Raw genomic sequence first — 18,598 nt, 5'->3', positions numbered from 1 at the left:
TTTTTTTTTTTTTTTTTTTTTTTTTTTTTTTTTTTTTTTTCTTTTTTTTTTTTTTTTTTTTTTTTTTTTTTTTGAGGCAAGGTCTCACTCTGTTACCCAGGCTAGAGTACAGTGGCACAATCATGGCTCACTGCACCTCCAACTCCTGGGCTCAAGTGATCCTCCTACTTTAGCCTCCTGAGAAGCCGGAATGACAATCATGTACCCCGTGCCTGGCTAATTTTTTAATTTTTTGTAGAGGTCTCACTTAGGCTGGTCTTGGTCTCCTGACCTCAAACAGTCTTCCCTCCTCAACCTCCTAGAGTGCTGGGTGTGAGCCACTGCTCTCAACCTCTTTTACATTCTTTTAACTTCTGTGGAATGATTTGTTTTTTCGTTTTTTGGGGTATAAAATGAGTACTGTCTATGAACTCCATGAGTTCTCCAGATCAAAATCATACACAAAATTGTACTGTGCCCAGTAAAATTAGCTGTTTTTAAAATGTGTTCCAATAGTATTTTTATAAAGAGCAATCTGTCCTAAAATCTATAACAAGACTAAAGTGGGTTAGTCATACAGGATAAGACAGGATTTGAAATAGTGAATGAAAATTAACTTTAAAAGTTTTACTTTTTTATTTCTTCCAATTTTAAATTATCATTACAAGCATTGAAGAACAAAGAGAAACCACTTATTATTCAAGTATGTAGCCTGCATGTTAGCATTAAACTTTTCTTTGTTTCCTCCCAGTTTTTACATAAATATTTTACATGGTTATAAATGAAGTGTAGGTATAATTTTATATTTTTTTACCCTTTTCTGTTTTTTAACCTTACCCTACTCTCTAAAAATCCCATTTAATTTCATTAGCCTGAATCCAAATCCTTGCTACTAGAAGTGGCTCATAAAGATCTGTGCTGTGATTTGACTCTTGACAGTAGATGTGAAACTTGACCAGTTTAATTTTATCCTTATGTGGATTTTCTGAAGACTAATCATGAAGGTATTTTTTTTTTCTTTTTGTTTTTTTTTTTGAGTGGGAGTCTCACACTGTCACCCGGGCTGGAGTGCAATGGCATAATTTTGGCTCACTGAAACCTCCACCTCCCAGGTTCAAGTGATTTTCCTGCCTCAGCCTCCCAAGTAGCTGGGATTACGGGGGCCTGCCACCACACCCGGCTAATGTTTTGTATTTTTAGTAGAGACAGGGTTTCACTATGTCGTCCTGGCTGGTCTTGAACTCCTGACCTTGTGATCTGCCCACCTTGGCCTCCCAAAGTGCTGGGATTCTAGACGTGAGCCACCATGCCAGGCCAAGTAGGTTTTTTTAGTTCCTGTTTACTTTTGAATAAAATGTCTTAATTTTTAGAATCATGTACATTTAGATCTTTTATAGTTCTTCACTGCCTATTTATCTTTTTAGAATCTTTTTAAATTTTAGTCATCTCCCTCTTAGTTGATTGCTTTCAAATTATCCTACTACATAGCAGTAATTATGAGCTTTTAGCTGCTTAATCACAATTTAGCAGATTGGGCTGAGTGTGGCAGTGGCTCACTCCTGTAATCCCAGCGCTTTGGGAGCCAAGACGGGAGGATCACTTGAGCCCAGGAGTTCAAGACCAGCCTGGGCAACATGGTAAGAGATGATGTCTACAAAAAGTTTAAAAAATTAGCTGGGCATGGTTGCATGTACCTGCGGTCCCAGCTACTGGGGAGGCTGAGGTGGGAGAATCACTGGGGCCCAGGAGTTTGAAGCTACAGTGAGCCAAGTTCATGCCACTGTGCTCCAGCCTGGACAACAAAGGAAGACCATGTCTCCAAAAAAAAAAAAAAAAAAATTAGCAGATTGAATATATAAGAATTTTAACAGTTAATTTGTGTTAGGACAGTCCCAAAGACCAAAACTATAAAGGTTAAATTCTTGTTTGAAGTTTAGTGGGGGAAAAAACAAAAACAAAAACCAGTATAAAACTAAATAGACATGTGCCTATAATAATGCTTTTTAAATCTCGGAAAGAAAATAACCCAGGTTTACAATGTCTCAAAGATAACACGTAGGTGGTTTTTTTTTTTCAGCTTTACTTTATAAGCGTTCTTCAATGGGTGTACTTTTTTGTGATTAGAATAAATAATCTAGACAAAGGGAGATTATGCCAGTGATAGCAGTAACGTTTGTCATTCTTGTACTTACTGTGTAACATTTCTGAGTCAGGATTTTAGACTAAAAACCATGACTTAACTATTAGCAGTTTCTTTAAGAGCTGGTATTTCTGCAAAGAAAAAGAAAGACTGCATGTTCTAGATCATGTGTTTACACAGAATAGTTCCTCAGAATGTATTATATTCCTGTCTCGTAACTGCTCTTGATTCTGCTATTCCGGTAAGACCTACAATTTTACATAAAAGTTTTTCTCCATAATCTTTTTTTTTTTTTTTTTTGAGATGGAGTCTTGTTCGATCGCCCAGGCTGAAATGCAGTGGCGTGATCTCTGCTCACTGCAACCTCCACCTCCAGGTTCAAGTGATTCTCCTGCCTCAGCCTCCCGAGTAGCTGGGATTACAGGCACATGCCACCATGCCCAGCTAATTTTTGTATTTTTCAGTAGAGACAGGGTTTCACCATGTTGGCCAGGCTGGTCTTGAACTCTTGACTTCACGTGATCTGCCTGCCTTGGCCTCCCAAAGTGCTGGGATTACAGGCGTGAGCCGCTGCACCCGGCCTCCATATTCTAACTACCTCAGACTTCAGGGAAAACTATTTTTAAAAACACGTGTGGGTTATATAAAAACCAGTAAGTTTATGAAACTTTTACATTCACCCTTGCCCTCCATCTCCAAGTCCAGTGTTTATCTCTTAGGTTGTACAGGGATAGTTGTTAGCTCTTAATTTGCAGGAGTAACAATTTGACTCCAGTCAAGCCCATATAAAAAGTAAATGAAAAACTAAGAGACACTTCCATTTATGGGGATGACTTGTGATACATCTTACAGAACCAGAAAAATGTTACTATAATGTGCATTCTTTTTGAAATCTTAAGACATCTTAACACATCAAAAATTGTTTCCCTCCAATTAGCTGTAGGAACAGTAAACTGTAGCACAGTTTTAAAACTTCCGTAGAGAGAAGACAAAGAATCTCCCTAAAACCCAATGATTAAACGTGTCTGTTGCTCTAATAATTTTCTGAATTTGTCCATTAGACATTTTACAAAATAGCTCTGAAGAAAAACATTTTGTTCCAGTATCATAAAAATTTGCAAAAATCTTGAAATTAAATGTGTCTGTAAGACTTTAGTTCTTAGGTGAGGGAGTCCAGGTAATTATGAATCCTATGCGGAGACTGTCGCTTGTCCTGTCATGCTTTAATACAAGACAAGGCGGAAACAATCTACGTCTTTGCCTTGGGAAGGTCAATAATATTGCCTTTGCCTAGAACTGCTGTTATTTGTTCAGTCAACAAATTGGAGTGCCCTCCCTGTGCAATGAACTAGAAAGTAAAGAACAAATCTGAGACAATAGCTTAAATTTAATTCCCCCATTCTAGTTTAATCAGTGTTAATTATCATGTAAATCTATGTCACTCTCTTTCTCTCTTCTCTCTCCCTTTTTCTTCCTGACTGCTTCCCTTCTACTCCCTTTTCTCCCCCTTCATTCCTCAGCACACCCAAATTTTACTGCACCTTTCTATTAGTAATTGTAGGAGAGGGGATATATATGCCCCAACCTCACTGGGCATTAGGGGGTGGGGGTGTGTGTGTGTGTGTGTGTGTATCTGTTCAGGTTTTTTGAAGGACTAAGTGTCTCCTAAAGAATACTGTGCTCTTTCTGTCCCTCTTTTTCTGAATTATTGTTTTAAATCAAGACTTTAAATAGCCACCTAAACAAGATGAGTAACAATTCTCACTGGCTCGGCAGCTGTTTTTTTTCCAAGTATGTTAAATGTGTTATATTACTCAAGGAAGAAATATTTTGTTTCATGTTTTGGGGTTGAGTATATTTGATATATTTGTGGAAAGAAAAGTTGATCTTTGTTTTTTGTTGTTTAGAGGAAGTTCCTTTTGAGCTTATATTTGAGGCCAAAAAATCCTCCAAAAAATGTTCTTCCTCTTTTCCATGAATGAGATTTAGAGCAAAATTCATACAAATGCAAAACAAAATAATATTACAGATTCTCTGAACTCTCTAACTCCTAAAAAGATTCAGGAAGCAGAGTTGAAAATCCCAAGAATTTTGGAGGCAGCGCATTAAACAGACTGGTTATATCAAATCAGAAGAAAAAATGCAAAGAGACAACTACAGAATATACGTATTCAGTAGAAGGCTGTGAGACAATAGCAAATTTAAACCCACCCATGGTTTCCATCCTTTGAAAAGATTTACCTTGAGTAGGATACAAAGCAAGAATATATCAGCTTGTCTATTAGTGTTTCCTTAATGGTTCCTGAGGGGAAGAAAAAAGAATAATTGGTGTGAGATGTGTATAACGAAGATATGCAGAGTACTTTTTAAGATGGTACAGTAATTTTGAGGAAAAATATTAAATGTTAAATGTGCACATTTTATTGTCGTACCGAAAAAGATGAGACTGTCCCAGAGTCTCAGTGAATTATCTTATATTTCTGTAGCGAATCAGATTAGATGATACCCTTTAGCTTTGTGTTTATTTGCTTTTGGTAATGTTCCCTATTAAGTGGCCTTTCTTTAACTCTTCTCCCTGTTCATCCTCCTATAGTACCTCACACCTGTCTATTGATTCATAAGTTGCCCTCTGTAGAAGCAGTTTAATATTATCAGCTTACTATCTGATCGTTAAAATCTTTCACTTATACACCCATGATTCTGTGGAATTTGTAAGCCAGATGAATTTTTAAAAATCCTTTGTAAACTTAATCCTTTAATCTGGAATTTCTGAAACGATGGAATAGTTCAGTAAAAATTATCTATTTTCTTTGTTTTCACTCTAGCAATATGAAAGGCTAGGCAAACAGTATTGATCTGAGATGAAAACAGAATGTTTTAGAAATGCTGCCTATCTAATAAAACCTTAATTGAAGTATCCTTTTGTTGTCTGGAAAACTTAAAAATAACAGAATCCTGAGCGTTTTATGTTTTATTGCTTGAAGTAACTTTAGATATCTAGTCTCACTCTTATACTTTATAGCTGAATAATGTAGGAGCCTGAGACCTGTGACTTGCTTAAGCTTACATAGTTGATTAATAGAAGTAGACCCAAGTCTAGAATTGGATCACAAGTCAGTTTTCTTATGTGCATACTCATCACATGTTGAATTACATGCTGGGGTATTTCTAACCATGAAATGGGAAGAACGCAGGCCACTGGTTAGAAAGCTATAAGTTTGTACCCACAGCACTTGACGTTGCAATCTCTGGGCTACTACAGAGTTGTTCACTTTATCAGCCAACTATTTATTTGGTATAGGTGAAGTTCTCTTTTATCCTGCTGAATGTGAATATAGGTATCACTTAGACCTAATATTTCTCAGAATGACTTTGCAGTGGCAAGTAATGGGCCTGATCTTGTATTTCAGCTCAAATAGCTATAACTGTACCAAAGACATGGAAGAAACCAAAAGATCGGACCCGAACCACTGAAGAGATGTTAGAGGCAGAATTGGAGGTAAGCAAATCTCTTAAGTTCATATTGAGAGCAGTGGTGCCATTTCATAGACAGGTGTGTGTTTATACCTATTTCTTGAAATAGTTTTTTAAGCAAAACTTAATATATCAAGCTCAGAGACCAATTGTTTTAAGTCCATTTTATATTAGAATTTTAAAAAGATTTTTAGTAGCATGTTTGATTTCATTGAATTCTTGTTTTTCTTTCAAAATACCTCTTTTAAAATAACAAACTTGGCCAGGCACAGTGGCTCACAGCTGTAATCCCAGCACTTTGTGAGGTGAAGGCAGGATGATCACCTGAACCCAGGAGTTTGAGACCAGCCTGGGCAATATAGGGAGACCCTGACTGTACAAAAATGTTTTTAAAAAATTAGCTAGACATGGTGATGCATACCTGTGGTCCCAGCTACTTGGGAGGCTCAGGTGGGAGGATTGCTTGAGCCCTGGAGGTTGAGGCTGCAGTGAGGTGTGATCATGCCACTGCACTCCAGCCTGGGCAACAGAGCTGAACATTATCTCAAATAAATAAATAAAATGACAATTTTTGGTTAGCTCTTCTCTTCCCCCAACTAGAAATTTTCTTTGTATTAACTTGATAGAAAGATAATCTGGTAGACAAAAATGGAGAGTTTTTAAAAATGCCATTAGTAATGGTGGTAGAATTCATCTAGTACATTATAAAGAAATTCATTTTGAATCTGTCATCTGTTAACTGCATCTCAGAAACATAACTTTTCTTCATGTGGTTTGTCTGTCTTAAAATAAGCCATGCCAGATTTTGCTTTAGATTAAAACATACCAAGTCCAAGAGATGAATGTGAGGAAGAAACAAGGGCAAATCAGTCCTAAGGATTACTGTAACAATTTCCTTGTCTGTAATCTCAACATCCTTAGCATTATGTATTGAAGCTTATAAATGAAGAGCAATATAAATCTGTATGTAGCTTTTTCCCTTTTTTGACTATTCTTTTAGCTACTTTTTAAAAATAATTTTACTCAAGGTTTAACATGATAATATTAAAATGTAAAAATTTTCTTAAGATAACTTTGAGCGTGTTTAATTCATTCGGCTTTTCTAGCAAGTTATAATTCTTACCTTCTTTGGGCATCTAACAGTACCCCTTGGTTACTTTCCCTGTGCTGTCATTGCTGTTACATGATGCTGTGTTGATGTCACTGTTAGTCTCATAGCAACCACTAAAATGTTGATGGGTGTGATTTCATTGTGGTTATTAGGGTGTAAAAACTGGCAGTAAGATATAGAGGTACACTCCTTTTGCAGCTGAACAAGGAAATGTTGCTCCTACAGAGAATAAAATACCTTCCAGAGGCATGGGGATCACATACAATCCTGATTTCGTTTTAGATTCAGCTGGTTTTTTGTTATTTTTCTTATGTTATACTTCATGTTGGATTTCTAAGCATTATTGAATATTAGATAGGCCGCTCCTCCCATGCCTTCAAATATTCATCCTAATCTTCAGCTTGAGGTTCAGCAAACTTTTTGTGTAAAGGTCCAGATAGTAAATATTTTATGCTGTCACAATTCCTCAGATCTGCCACTGTAGCTTAAAAGCAGCCATCAACAATGTGTAAATGAAAGAAGCATGGTTGTATCTTCACAAAACTTTATTGATAGACCTTGAAATCTGAATTTGTATGCCAGGAAATATTTTTCCAGATTTTGTCAGATATTACAAATATAAAAATCATCCTTACCTTGTATGCTGTGCAAAAGCAGGTGGTGAGCCAGAATTGGCCCTTGGGCCGGAGTTGGCTATAAAGCTTCTTTAGCTTGTTACTCTTCAAACACAAGAACTGTTTTGACTTATTTTGAACCAATCACTTTTTCTTAACTTTATACTTTAAGACAAGGCTGGGCGCAGGGGCTCATGCCTGTAATTCTAGCACTTTTGTAGGCTGAGGCAGGAGGATCACTTGAGGCCAGGATTTCGAGACCAGCCTGGCCAACATGACGAAACCCCATCTCTACTAAAAATAAAAAAAATTATCTGGCCATGGTGGTGCTCACCTGTAATCCCAGCTACTCAGGAGGCTGAGACAGGAGAACCACTTGAACCTGGAAGGCGGAGGTTGCAATGAGCCAAGATTGTGCCAGTGCACTCCAGCGTGGGCAACAGAGCGAGACTGTCTCAAAAAAATAAAGTAACCTAAAAAATTTTTAAAAACTAAAGCAAGACAAAAAAATATTTGTTTTTTTTATACACTGACTTCTTTCAGAAATTCTTTTTTCTGTCTTTCCTAAAACTGAGCTTTCGTTGGCATAGTGTAGTAAATACTGGATGCCATTGTGTTCATTTCCACTAATCAAGCTCCCCCTTTCTTAGATTTATTTTCTCAGCTTTTAAACTAATTTGTTTCTGGTATCAGCTTATTTGGGTTACATTTTAGGTTGTTGCATTATTAAAGATATTTATCAAAATTATAGCTTAGAGGTTGGGCGCGGTGGCTCACGCCTGTAATCCCAGCACTTTGGGAGGCTGAGGTGGGCAGATCACGAGGTCAGGAGTTTGAGACCAGCCTGACCAACATGGTGAAACCCTGTCTCTACTAAAAATACAGAAATTAGCCAGGCATGGTAGTGCATGCCTGTAATCCCAGCTACTCTGGAGGCTGAGGCAGGAGAATCGCTTGAACCTGGGAGGTGGAGATTGCAGTGAGCCAAGATCGCACCACTGACTCTAGCCTGGATGACAGAGCGAGATTCCGTCTCAAAAAAAAAAATAAAAAAATTATAGCCTAGAAAAGTAAGGATGAAGGATGATTTCATGTTAAAATTGCTGGGCAAAGTATCTTAAAATAAGTTTTAAAATTTTAGAGCATTTCATCAATTATTATATGCATAGTTGCCAGTCTGATTTTCTAGCACTTTTAAAAAACTCATTGCATTAAGCATAGAGTTCTGTCAAGTGAATTCTTAACAGGTTCCTATAAAAGGTTTACCTTTGGCTGTCCAGCCAGTGAAGTAATCTTTTTCTTAAATCTGGTTTTCTGCGTAAACAATTTAGGAACTGTTAGACGCTTACAGACTAGTTGACTAGGATTTTATCCTGCTAAAAGCAAAACAAAACAAAAAACCCGTAATATTTAATTAAGCTATTTTTGTTATTCTTTTCAAATACCCCTCATAGTAATACACCTGAGATAATTCAGTGATTCCGTGTTCTCTGAATTATGGTTTGTTATTCATAAAACTTGTTTCTTTATACTTCCTTTTCCAGTTAGAAATTAAATTTCTGAGTAATGTAGCCTCCGTTTCTATGTGATAGACGGTTGTTGATTGTAGATACAGAGAAGAGTATGCGCTGTATTCTCTAAAAAAAACTTTTTCACATTTTATAAGATCTGAAATAAGAATTCTGTATCATTGTATAATTTGGTTAGGTTGCTGTTTATAAGTTAAATACCATTTACATACTCATATCCCAGATTTATTAAATGTCTTCTTGATGACCTGTACTTAATTATGAGATGGTATTATAAGATTATTATAATTAGACTATACTAGAGTCTAAAATTTTTAAAAATGAGGCTGCTGATTCATGATTCAAATTTGGTAGATCTGGTTTTTTCAATGTTTAAATGATACCAACTTTCTGCCATGCTTTATAAAATAAATTGTTTCCAAACTTATTTTTTTGGAATTTTATGTCTGTCTGTCTTTTGAGGATTTTTATGTACTATCTTTTTCCATGGATTAGTCGGGGGAATAGGGGTGGGGTGGGGTTTGTGCATATTTGCATGGACTTTTTATTTCCATTATTAGAAACAGAGTCTAAAAACTGTTTCTATTAATAACATTAAACAATTTATTGGCTTTTCAACCATGATCTGTTATATGGCAAAATAAAATTTGCTAGTATTATATCTGTTTTAATACTATCTAACAAAGAAGTATTTGTCACTCAAAAATTGTTTTAAATGTAATTTCATAGATTATTTGGGGTGAACTACTTTCTGCTATATATGACACTACTTTACACTATCCTCTGCTGAGCCAGCTCCAGTTCTTGGCTCTTCTCCTCGTGTGAATTTATCAATTAGAACACCTCTGAGTACTTGTTTCAGAGGATTGTTTTCAGAGTGCTTACCCTTCATGAAAAAGGAGTTCGTGGAGAACTTTGCCTCAAGGAGTTTTGAAGATTCATGAGGCCTTTACAAAACCATTTTTGTTTGATATCTGACACTAAGATGGTCAAAAATAATCTAAGGAATAACTTCAGTTCTTTTTTGCCTTCTGAAAATAGATGTGATATTCCAGATCCCAGATTTCTCTCTCTTTTTTTTTTTTTTTTTTTTTTGGCTATACAAGATTTTTCTATATGGTCACAGCCTCAGAGAAGTCTAAGAACAAATAACAAAATAGATTTTAACTAGCAAGTGGCCTTTTTGTAAAATGAGATATGATCAGCTTTATAAAACTTAGATGCTTTGAGCACTTCTCCAAACCCTCAATTCCACAGCCAGAGGACAGTATAAAAAATACCCTCCAGTGTTTCTTTTTATATTTGTGGAGCTTTAATGGCAAGGGTAGCATAGTGCTCGTTTTAGATTTCTGACTAGGACTCTTTCATGTTCGTAAAGTTCCATGGATTAACAGTTCTTTCCATTCTAACCTTTGGTACATTTGGATATTATTAGTCTCATGTTAAAGCATTTCAGCAGCCATTTGAATTGTCTTCCTTTTCCTAGGTGCTGAAATGAGAAAAGTATTTTTTTAAAACTCACCATTCTAATACAACATGCTGAACACAGACATTCTTATCTTGAGTGACATGTTTTCCTTTGCTGTTTGAAGGGGGTTGATGTAGGTTTCTGTGTATATTTACACCCATGAAAAAAACGTAACCTCTTTGTTCATTTATTATTTAGCCTAAAGCCGAAGAGGAACTTTCAGTTGACAAAGTACTTGAATCTGAACAAGATAAAATGAGCCAGGGGTTTCATCCTGAAAGAGACCCCTCTGACCTAAAAAAAGTGAAAGCTGTGGAAGAAAATGGAGAAGAGGCTGAGCCAGTACGTAATGGTGCTGAGAGTGTTTCTGAGGGTGAAGGAATAGATGCTAATTCAGGCTCCACCGATAGTTCTGGTGATGGGGTCACGTTTCCATTTAAACCAGGTAAGTTTATACCTGCCTTCCTATTTACCTCTTTTCCCTCTACTGCAACCTTAGAGAAATGTTGCCTTTTGATAGAGAGATACTGGATGGAAGAAAGAGGTTTATCACAATATAATATTTACAGGACAGATCATCAAGCCTAAGTTAGTGACTAGCAAATCCAGAGAGTTCTGTATTGATGGAAATGATACCCGACACTGGTATTCCCCTTTTACTGGCATTGGAAGAGCATCTGGCAGAGGGAATCAGTTCCAGGCTAGTGGGTGCAGTTTGATTTTAAAAATTATTCTATTTGTTTTAATTGAAAGGGATATAGAGATATTACCACATTCCTTGAGATGGCGTTAGTCGTCTTTCATAAGACTCGAACTCTGTTGACAGAAATCACTCTGTAGAACTGAACTCTGAAACAAGATATTGAGTACCTGCAATATGGGAGGTCCCCTGCGGTAAATCTGTATGCTAAACAAGTAAATAAGGAATATATTTGATAAACATATGGTAAACAAATACAAACCCTGGAGGATTTATCTTAAGACACCATCAAATGCATTAATCCTGTGACGTAATACTATATGAACCGTGACTGACTTTGAGATATATGGAGAGATTTGGTGTGGATCTGTGAGGAAAGATGGTTCCTTTGATAGAAAGTTTGGGCTGGGTATGGTGGCTTACGCCTGTAATCCCAGCACTTAGGGAGGCCAAGGCGGGCGGATCACCTGAGATCGGGAGTTTGAGACCAGCCTGACCAACATGGAGAAATCCCGTCTCTACTAAAAATACAAAATTAGCTGGGCATGGTGGCACATGCCTATAATTTCAGCTACTTGGGAAGCTGAGGTAGGAGAACCATTTGAACCCAAGCCGAGATTGTACCATTGCACTCCAGCCTGGGCAACAAGAGCGAAACTCCATCTCAAAAAAAAAAAAAAAAAAGTTTAGAGTAGGTGAAAAGTTTTCCTTAGTCTGCCACATCTAGACTAAGTTTTGCAGGAGGTAGGGTTCAAATGTAAAATACCAGACCTCAAAGATAACCTAGATAGGTGTTTTTCAAACCGTTGGGTTTCATACTATTTCATAGATTGTGAAATTTATAGGTCACAACCAACATTTTAAAAAAGGATAATATAATGAAAAAATGTCTGTTTATTACATGTAGTGAGAATAAGTATCAGTTTGGAAACTTTGTAGTTATGTATGCGTGTATGATTCTCCTGGGTCATGAGGTCATTTTATGTCTTACTGTGAGTTGTAGTCAGAGGTGTTTGAAAACCAATGACTATTACTTACCACTTTATTTTATATTATTTTTAAATTCTTTTATTTATTTTTTATTTTTTACAGAGGGAGGGTCTCTCTGTGTTGGCCAGGCTGCTTTCAAACTCCTATGCTCAAGCAGTCGTCCTGCCTCGGCCTCCCAAAGTGCTCCCACGCCCAGCCCTTACCACTTTGATATACTGATCTTTCACTACCAGTAAACTCCTGTTAATGGGCTTTATGAAATTGTAAATTTGGCCGGGCGCGGTGGCTCAAGCCTGTAATCCCAGCACTTTGGGAGGCCGAGACGGGCGGATCACGAGGTCAGGAGATCGAGACCATCCTGGCGAACACCGTGAAACCCCGTCTCTACTAAAAAATACAAAAAAAAAAACTAGCCGGGCGAGGTGGCGGGTGCCTGTAGTCCCAGCTACTCGGGAGGCTGAGGCAGGAGAATGGCGTAAACCTGGGAGGCGGAGCTTGCAGTGAGCTGAGATCCGGCCACTGCACTCCAGCCCGGGCTACAGAGCGAGACTCCGTCTCAAAAAAAAAAAAAAAAAAGAAATTGTAAATTTATGCTATTGTAAAAGTTTTTTTTTAAAACCCTAGGACTGAGTGTACTGAATTGCTTTTGTCAACTTAGGCTTGTATACTGTGTTCAAAAATAAAGAAAAAGATCTAGGCTTGTACCAGGTCACAGAGTACTTGTAGCCATCGCCAGTGTGTCTTAAGAAAATGGAAACACTATTGCTATTTTTAGACTATGTAAATTATATTTTTATATTACTTTATTTTGTTTTAACATTTTGTATATTGCATAATTTATGTTAGTTATATTTCATATTATATTTTAATTCTTTTCATCCATCAGTTTTACAATATAGGCCCTGACTATAATTGACCAACTACCTTTTGCTCTTGTAATATTTAACAGCAGTAATTGGAAAAAAGACAGTGGTAATTGGAACAAAAACAGTTTGAAATTTAGATCCCAATAAGCTGTCTACTTTTTAATAAATATAATAGGTAATAAAGATATGGTGGAAAACATCTGGAATATTCTCAAAGACCATCAGTGGGTCTATAACCTACACATTAGGAACCTCTAATATAAAGAGGATCCAATCTGCTATCAGGAAGTAATCTGGAGTCTGATTTTGATGAGTTTTATTAATTAAAATAAGAAAACTGTGATTTTTTTTTTAGATGAAATTACAGGCAAGGAAGAAAACTTAGTATCTAACTGCTTAGACATTTCATTATCTTAAATAAGTTGTTTCTGTGTTTTGTGTCCTTTTGCTTTTTTTTTTTCTCTAAAATAACATTTCCAAGTGAACAACCAAACTATCCGTTTTCATGAAGCCAAGGGTTTTATCAGGTTTCTTATTTCTTAGTTATTTAAGGGCTTGGTAGTTTATTTAGTGAAGATTATTATATGTCCCTGGCCAAAGGTTGTTTAGTGTGTATGTGAAATGATTCCTACTTGCTTTAGATTATTTTACTACTCAAAGGTATTTAGAAGGGATGAAAGAACAAGTGATGGTTTAAAATCTTCACATAGTATTTCCTGACTGTATATCATTGTTCCCTTCTATTTTGTGTTTGTTCATGAAGAGATAAATACTGGAAAGTGTTTTGTACTCTTAGGGGATGTAAGTCATGCATCATTTAATGACGGTGATTTGTTCTGAGAAATGCATCATTAGGCAGTTTCTTCCTTGTGCAAACAAAAGAGTATTTACACAAACCTAGATGTTCTAGCCTACTACACAACTAGGCTGTATAGTATAGCCTGCTGCTCTTAGACTGCAAACTTGTACAGCATGTTACTATACTGAATAGTAGGCAGTTGTAACATAATGGTAAGTATTTGTATATCTAAATATAACTAAACATAGATAAGGTATAGTAAAAATACTATATAAAAGTTTTAAAATGTTACACTGTATAGGGCACTTACCATGAATGGAGATTGCAGGACTTGAAGTTGTTCTGGGTGAGTGGTGAGTGAATGTAAAGACCTAGGACATTACTGTACGCTGGTGTAGATTTTAAAAACATTAGGGCACACTACATTTATTTTAAAATTTGTACTTTCTCTAATAATGAATTTATTCTTAGCTTACTGTAACCTTTTTACTTGATAAACTTTTAAATTTTTTTAACTTTTTTACTTTTGTAATAATGTTTAGCTTAAAACACACTGTACAGCTATGCAAAAATATTTCTTTCTTTTTTCTTTTTCTTTTTCTTTTTTTTTGAGATGGAATCTCCCACTCTGTTACCCAGGCTGGAGTGCAGTGGTGCAATCATAGCTCACTGCAGCCTCAGCCTCCTGGACTTGAGTGATCTTCCCACCTCAGCCACCTGATAGCTGGGAGTGCAGTTGCACGTCACCACGCCCAGCTAATTTAAAAAGATTTTTTTTCCTAGAGATTAGGTCTTACTACATTGCCCAGGCTAGTCTCAAACTCTAGGCCCTCAAAGTACTGGGATTATAGGTGTGAACCACCATCCCTGGCCTTGTTTCTTTATGTCCTTATTCTATAGGCTTTTTTCTATTTTTAAAATTATTTATCTTTTTACTTAAGAATTTTTGTTAAAAACTAAGACACAAACACACACATTAGCCTAGGCCTATACACGGTCAAGATCATCAACATCACTGTCTTCTACCTCCAGATCTTGTCCCACTGGAAGGTCTTCTGGGGCGATAATATGCATAGAGCTGTCATCTTCTATGATAACGGTGCCTTCCTCTGGAATATTTCCTGAAGGACTTGCCTGAGGCTGTTTTACAGTTAACTTTTTTTTTAATAAGTAGAAGGAATATACTCTAGTGATTAAAAAGTATAGTGTAGTAGGTACGTAAGCCAGTAACATAGTTATTTCTTATTACTGTGAAGTATTATGTGATACACTTGATTGTATGTGCTATACTTTTAAGTGACTGGCAGCACAGTAGGTTTGTTTACACTACCATTAACACATACATGTGAATAATGCATTGTGCTGCCATATTAGGATAGTTACAGTATCATTAGGCAATAGGAACCTTTCAGCTTCATTATAGCCTTATGGGACCACCGTCGTATATGCAGTTTGCTGTTGATGGAAATGTTGTTTTGCAATGCATGACATATATAATATAATGCCCTACAAACAGTTGTCTGCCTGTATTCCTCTTTCTAGAATCCTGGAAGCCTACTGATACTGAAGGTAAGAAGCAGTATGACAGGGAGTTTCTGCTGGACTTCCAGTTCATGCCAGCCTGTATACAAAAACCAGAGGGCCTGCCTCCTATCAGTGATGTGGTTCTTGACAAGGTAAGCTGCATACTCAGAGAAAACTAGTTCTTTTTGGTGGGAACTGATTTTAACTATAAGTGCAAATATGTGAAGTATCAGCAGTTTTTAGTAATTGTTAGACCAAATGATATAAAAATATCTAATGTTTAAGAATTTGTTTCCCTAAACACTGTTGGATTTGGAGTTCCTTATAGGTTACAGTCATTTTGGGATTTGGCCCATATTGGACTAGTGTTTTTTTAATGTTTATTAATTGATTTATCTGCTTATTATGGCTGTTTTTTGGTGATATAAAAATTTTGTGTTTGTCGGGGGAAACATACGGCTAAATTGATACAGAGGTCTTTCCTCATTGTTCTAAAAGTTCATTATGGAATTCTATCGGCATTGAGGACAGGTCAGAAATCTAGGAAGGTATTTGGCAGATCAAACATAAGTGAGAGTCAACATGATTCAAATAATATGTATCTCAAAATTTCCCTGATAGATACCTCCAGTGATTGAATTCCCCAATCTTGTGCAAATAGGCATCCTTCCTCTTTGCATCTGATCTTAATGGTGCACACAGCAAATTAGTACAGTCAATATTTGTTTACTAAATTAAAAGGAGTAAAGTCAGATCTACTAAAGTAATTTCATGGAAATCAAAGATAAACCAGAGCTGATGACTAAGCTTGAAGTATTCTTGTTTTGTAGAGGAACAAAAATGTAAAATGTAGAGATTAACTATCTTATGGAATCATATCTACCTCTTAACTGATTTATGCCTAGTGTTTCATTATTGGAATGCTAAGCTTGTGGGAGTTATTTGTATCCTACTGCTCAAGGTCATAACCAAGATCTGATTTTTCACACAAAAAAATTTGCAGCCTCCGGCATAAATGGGGTAATAAAGATGTCCAGGAGCTGCTTATCCAGAACTCATTTATATTATTTTACTTTCTTATAGCAATAGGTCTTCTTACTTCTATTGGTGGTATCTAAGTCTTCTCTCCTAGATAGTTATGTGAGGACAGCTGAATGATTGATTAATGGTGCTAATTTGAGGCTACTTCAGTACCTCAGAAGTCAAGTGTTATAGCCACCAAATTAGATTATCCTCTTAGAAAATATTCCTGCCTGTCCTGCTGCCTTATCTGTTTATGACTTTGGACACTAATTAGTTGACTTCTCACTGGTCTGCTTAACTTTGTGTCGTCCATAGTCACATTACATACTTATTCAAAGTCAGATATCTCAGATTAACAAGGCAGACAGTGAAATTTTAAATGAATCATCACCCATTAAACATATCTCCTTTAAGACTTATTGTCCACTCATAATACATTCTTTACTAACCATAAGTCTACAGCATCAAAACTAAAATGAGCAGTAGCAGGATTCCTATAGGCAAGTGCTCTATGTCCTGGTGAATATTTTTTTTTTATTTCTAAAATTTGACGCTAGCGTAGAGGATCTCAAAATGTCTTGTGCCTTTCAGTTGGTCCTCAGTATCTAGTGAGCCAATCTCTACTGATTATGTATAGCCCCTACTTGGAAATTTAAGGCCTAAATCATTCTCAGGGTGTCGGAAAACCATTGTTTTAGCCTAATGGCTCTAAGGATAGCCCAGGAGAACCTGCCATGGATGAGGTTGGGCTTCTGCTGGTTCCAAAGCTGATGCTTACCGTGTGCTTACCGTTTAAGCTGATGTAACCTTTCAGTCAAACTTTTTGTTATCTTTTGTGGCAGGGAATGCTCTGGAACATGTATTAAGCTTTCTTTTGCTTCTTCATGCAGATCAACCAACCCAAATTGCCAATGCGAACTCTGGATCCTCGGATTTTGCCTCGAGGACCAGACTTTACACCAGCCTTTGCTGATTTTGGAAGGCAGACACCTGGTGGAAGAGGCGTGCCTGTAAGTGCAAGTTCCCTACAACTCACTTAGTTAGATACTGGCACAGACTCCATGAAATCCTACCTCACGGCAAGACAGCAGCTTTTGTTCGCTGATTCTAGTCAAGAAGAAGAAGAGGCAAAGACTATCCTTTCCATACTCATATTAAAGCAAATAAAGAATACACTTGAGTTGTTTTTACTTGACAGAAGCTAGTCTGCATTAATTTGGTCTTGATTTTTTTTTCCCCCATTTTTTCAATTGAGGTGACCTGCAAATAGGTTTAAAAATAGTGCCAACCATGGCCGGGGATGGTGGCTCAGGCCTGTAATGCTAGCACTTTGTGGGGTCAAGGCAGGAGGATCACCTGAGGTCAGGAGTTCAGAACCAGCCTGGCAACTAAGAGAGACCCTGTCTCGGGCCGGGCGCGGTGGCTCAAGCCTGTAATCCCAGCACTTTGGGAGGCCGAGACGAGCGGATCACGAGGTCAGGAGATCGAGACCATCCTGGCTAACACAGTGAAACCCCGTCTCTACTAAAAAAATACAAAAAACTAGCCGGGCGAGGTGGCGGGCGCCTGTAGTCCCAGCTACTCGGGAGGCTGAGGCAGGAGAATGGCGTAAACCTGGGAGGCGGAGCTTGCAGTGAGCTGAGATCCGGCCACTGCACTCCAGCCTGGGCGACAGAGCAAGACTCCGTCTCAACCAAAAAAAAAAAAAAAAAAGAGAGACCCTGTCTCTACCACAAAAAAAAAAAGAAAAGAAAAGAAATAAAATAGGCCAGGCATGCTGGCGCATGCTTATAGTCCTAGTCCTGGCTACTCGGGAGACTGAGGTGGGAGGATTACTTGACCCCAGGAGGTCCAGGCTACAGTGAGCCATGATCATGCAACTGTACTCCAGTCTGGCTGACAAAACAAGAACAGGAGGTCCAGGCTGCAATGAGCCATGATCATGCCACTGCACTCCAGTCTGGGCAACAAAGCAAGACCCTGTCTCTGAAAAAAAATATATAGAGAGAGTGCCAACCTTGATAAGATTCCTGTTTTGTTTTGAGGTGTCCTGATATACTGGAGATCTCTGATGACATTCAGCTAATGATCATGTCTTGTCTTTGTTTCTACAGATTTGCAAAGTGCAGAGCAGGCATGGATTGCCAATTCTGGAACAGAGCAAAGCCCCAACTTGCCCTCCGCTGGCGATGTCACACCCACCCGTGAAGAGCCTGCCTCTAGGGGTGCGCTGAACACTTTGTTTTTTGTAATAATAGTCTCTGGTGTTACAATATTTTCTGTTACGCTCTTTTTATTTACTATTGATTGTTAAGTCAAAATTTGAACAAATGACAAGTACAAAAGAGTACAGTATCGGTAAACTGCAGATTGCTGTTACA

At 37.4% G+C, this 18,598-nt stretch overlaps 1 protein-coding gene across 5 annotated transcripts in view; it reads left to right on the top strand.

Moving 5' to 3' along the window:
- Positions 1–18,598, top strand: part of EIF4G3 (eukaryotic translation initiation factor 4 gamma 3) — a 379,715-nt gene that overhangs the window by 281,438 nt on the left and 79,679 nt on the right. For 3 of the 5 annotated variants that reach the window (XM_025384551.1, XM_025384552.1, XM_025384553.1), the window contains 4 exons: positions 5,530–5,618; positions 10,514–10,760; positions 15,213–15,346; positions 17,108–17,227. In XM_025384551.1, coding sequence (XP_025240336.1) covers positions 5,530–5,618; positions 10,514–10,760; positions 15,213–15,346; positions 17,108–17,227 — 590 coding nt within the window. Of the gene's footprint in view, positions 1–5,529; positions 5,619–10,513; positions 10,761–15,212; positions 15,347–17,107; positions 17,228–18,331; positions 18,443–18,598 lie in introns of all 5 variants that reach the window. The other 2 variants (XM_025384549.1, XM_025384544.1) reach the window with 1 other exon arrangement.

Source organism: Theropithecus gelada, chromosome 1, assembly GCF_003255815.1.
Source record: "Theropithecus gelada isolate Dixy chromosome 1, Tgel_1.0, whole genome shotgun sequence".
NCBI classification, from domain to species: Eukaryota; Metazoa; Chordata; class Mammalia; order Primates; family Cercopithecidae; genus Theropithecus; species Theropithecus gelada.
Note: the sequence above shows the minus strand (reverse complement) of the source record. Positions and strands in the feature narration are given on the sequence as shown.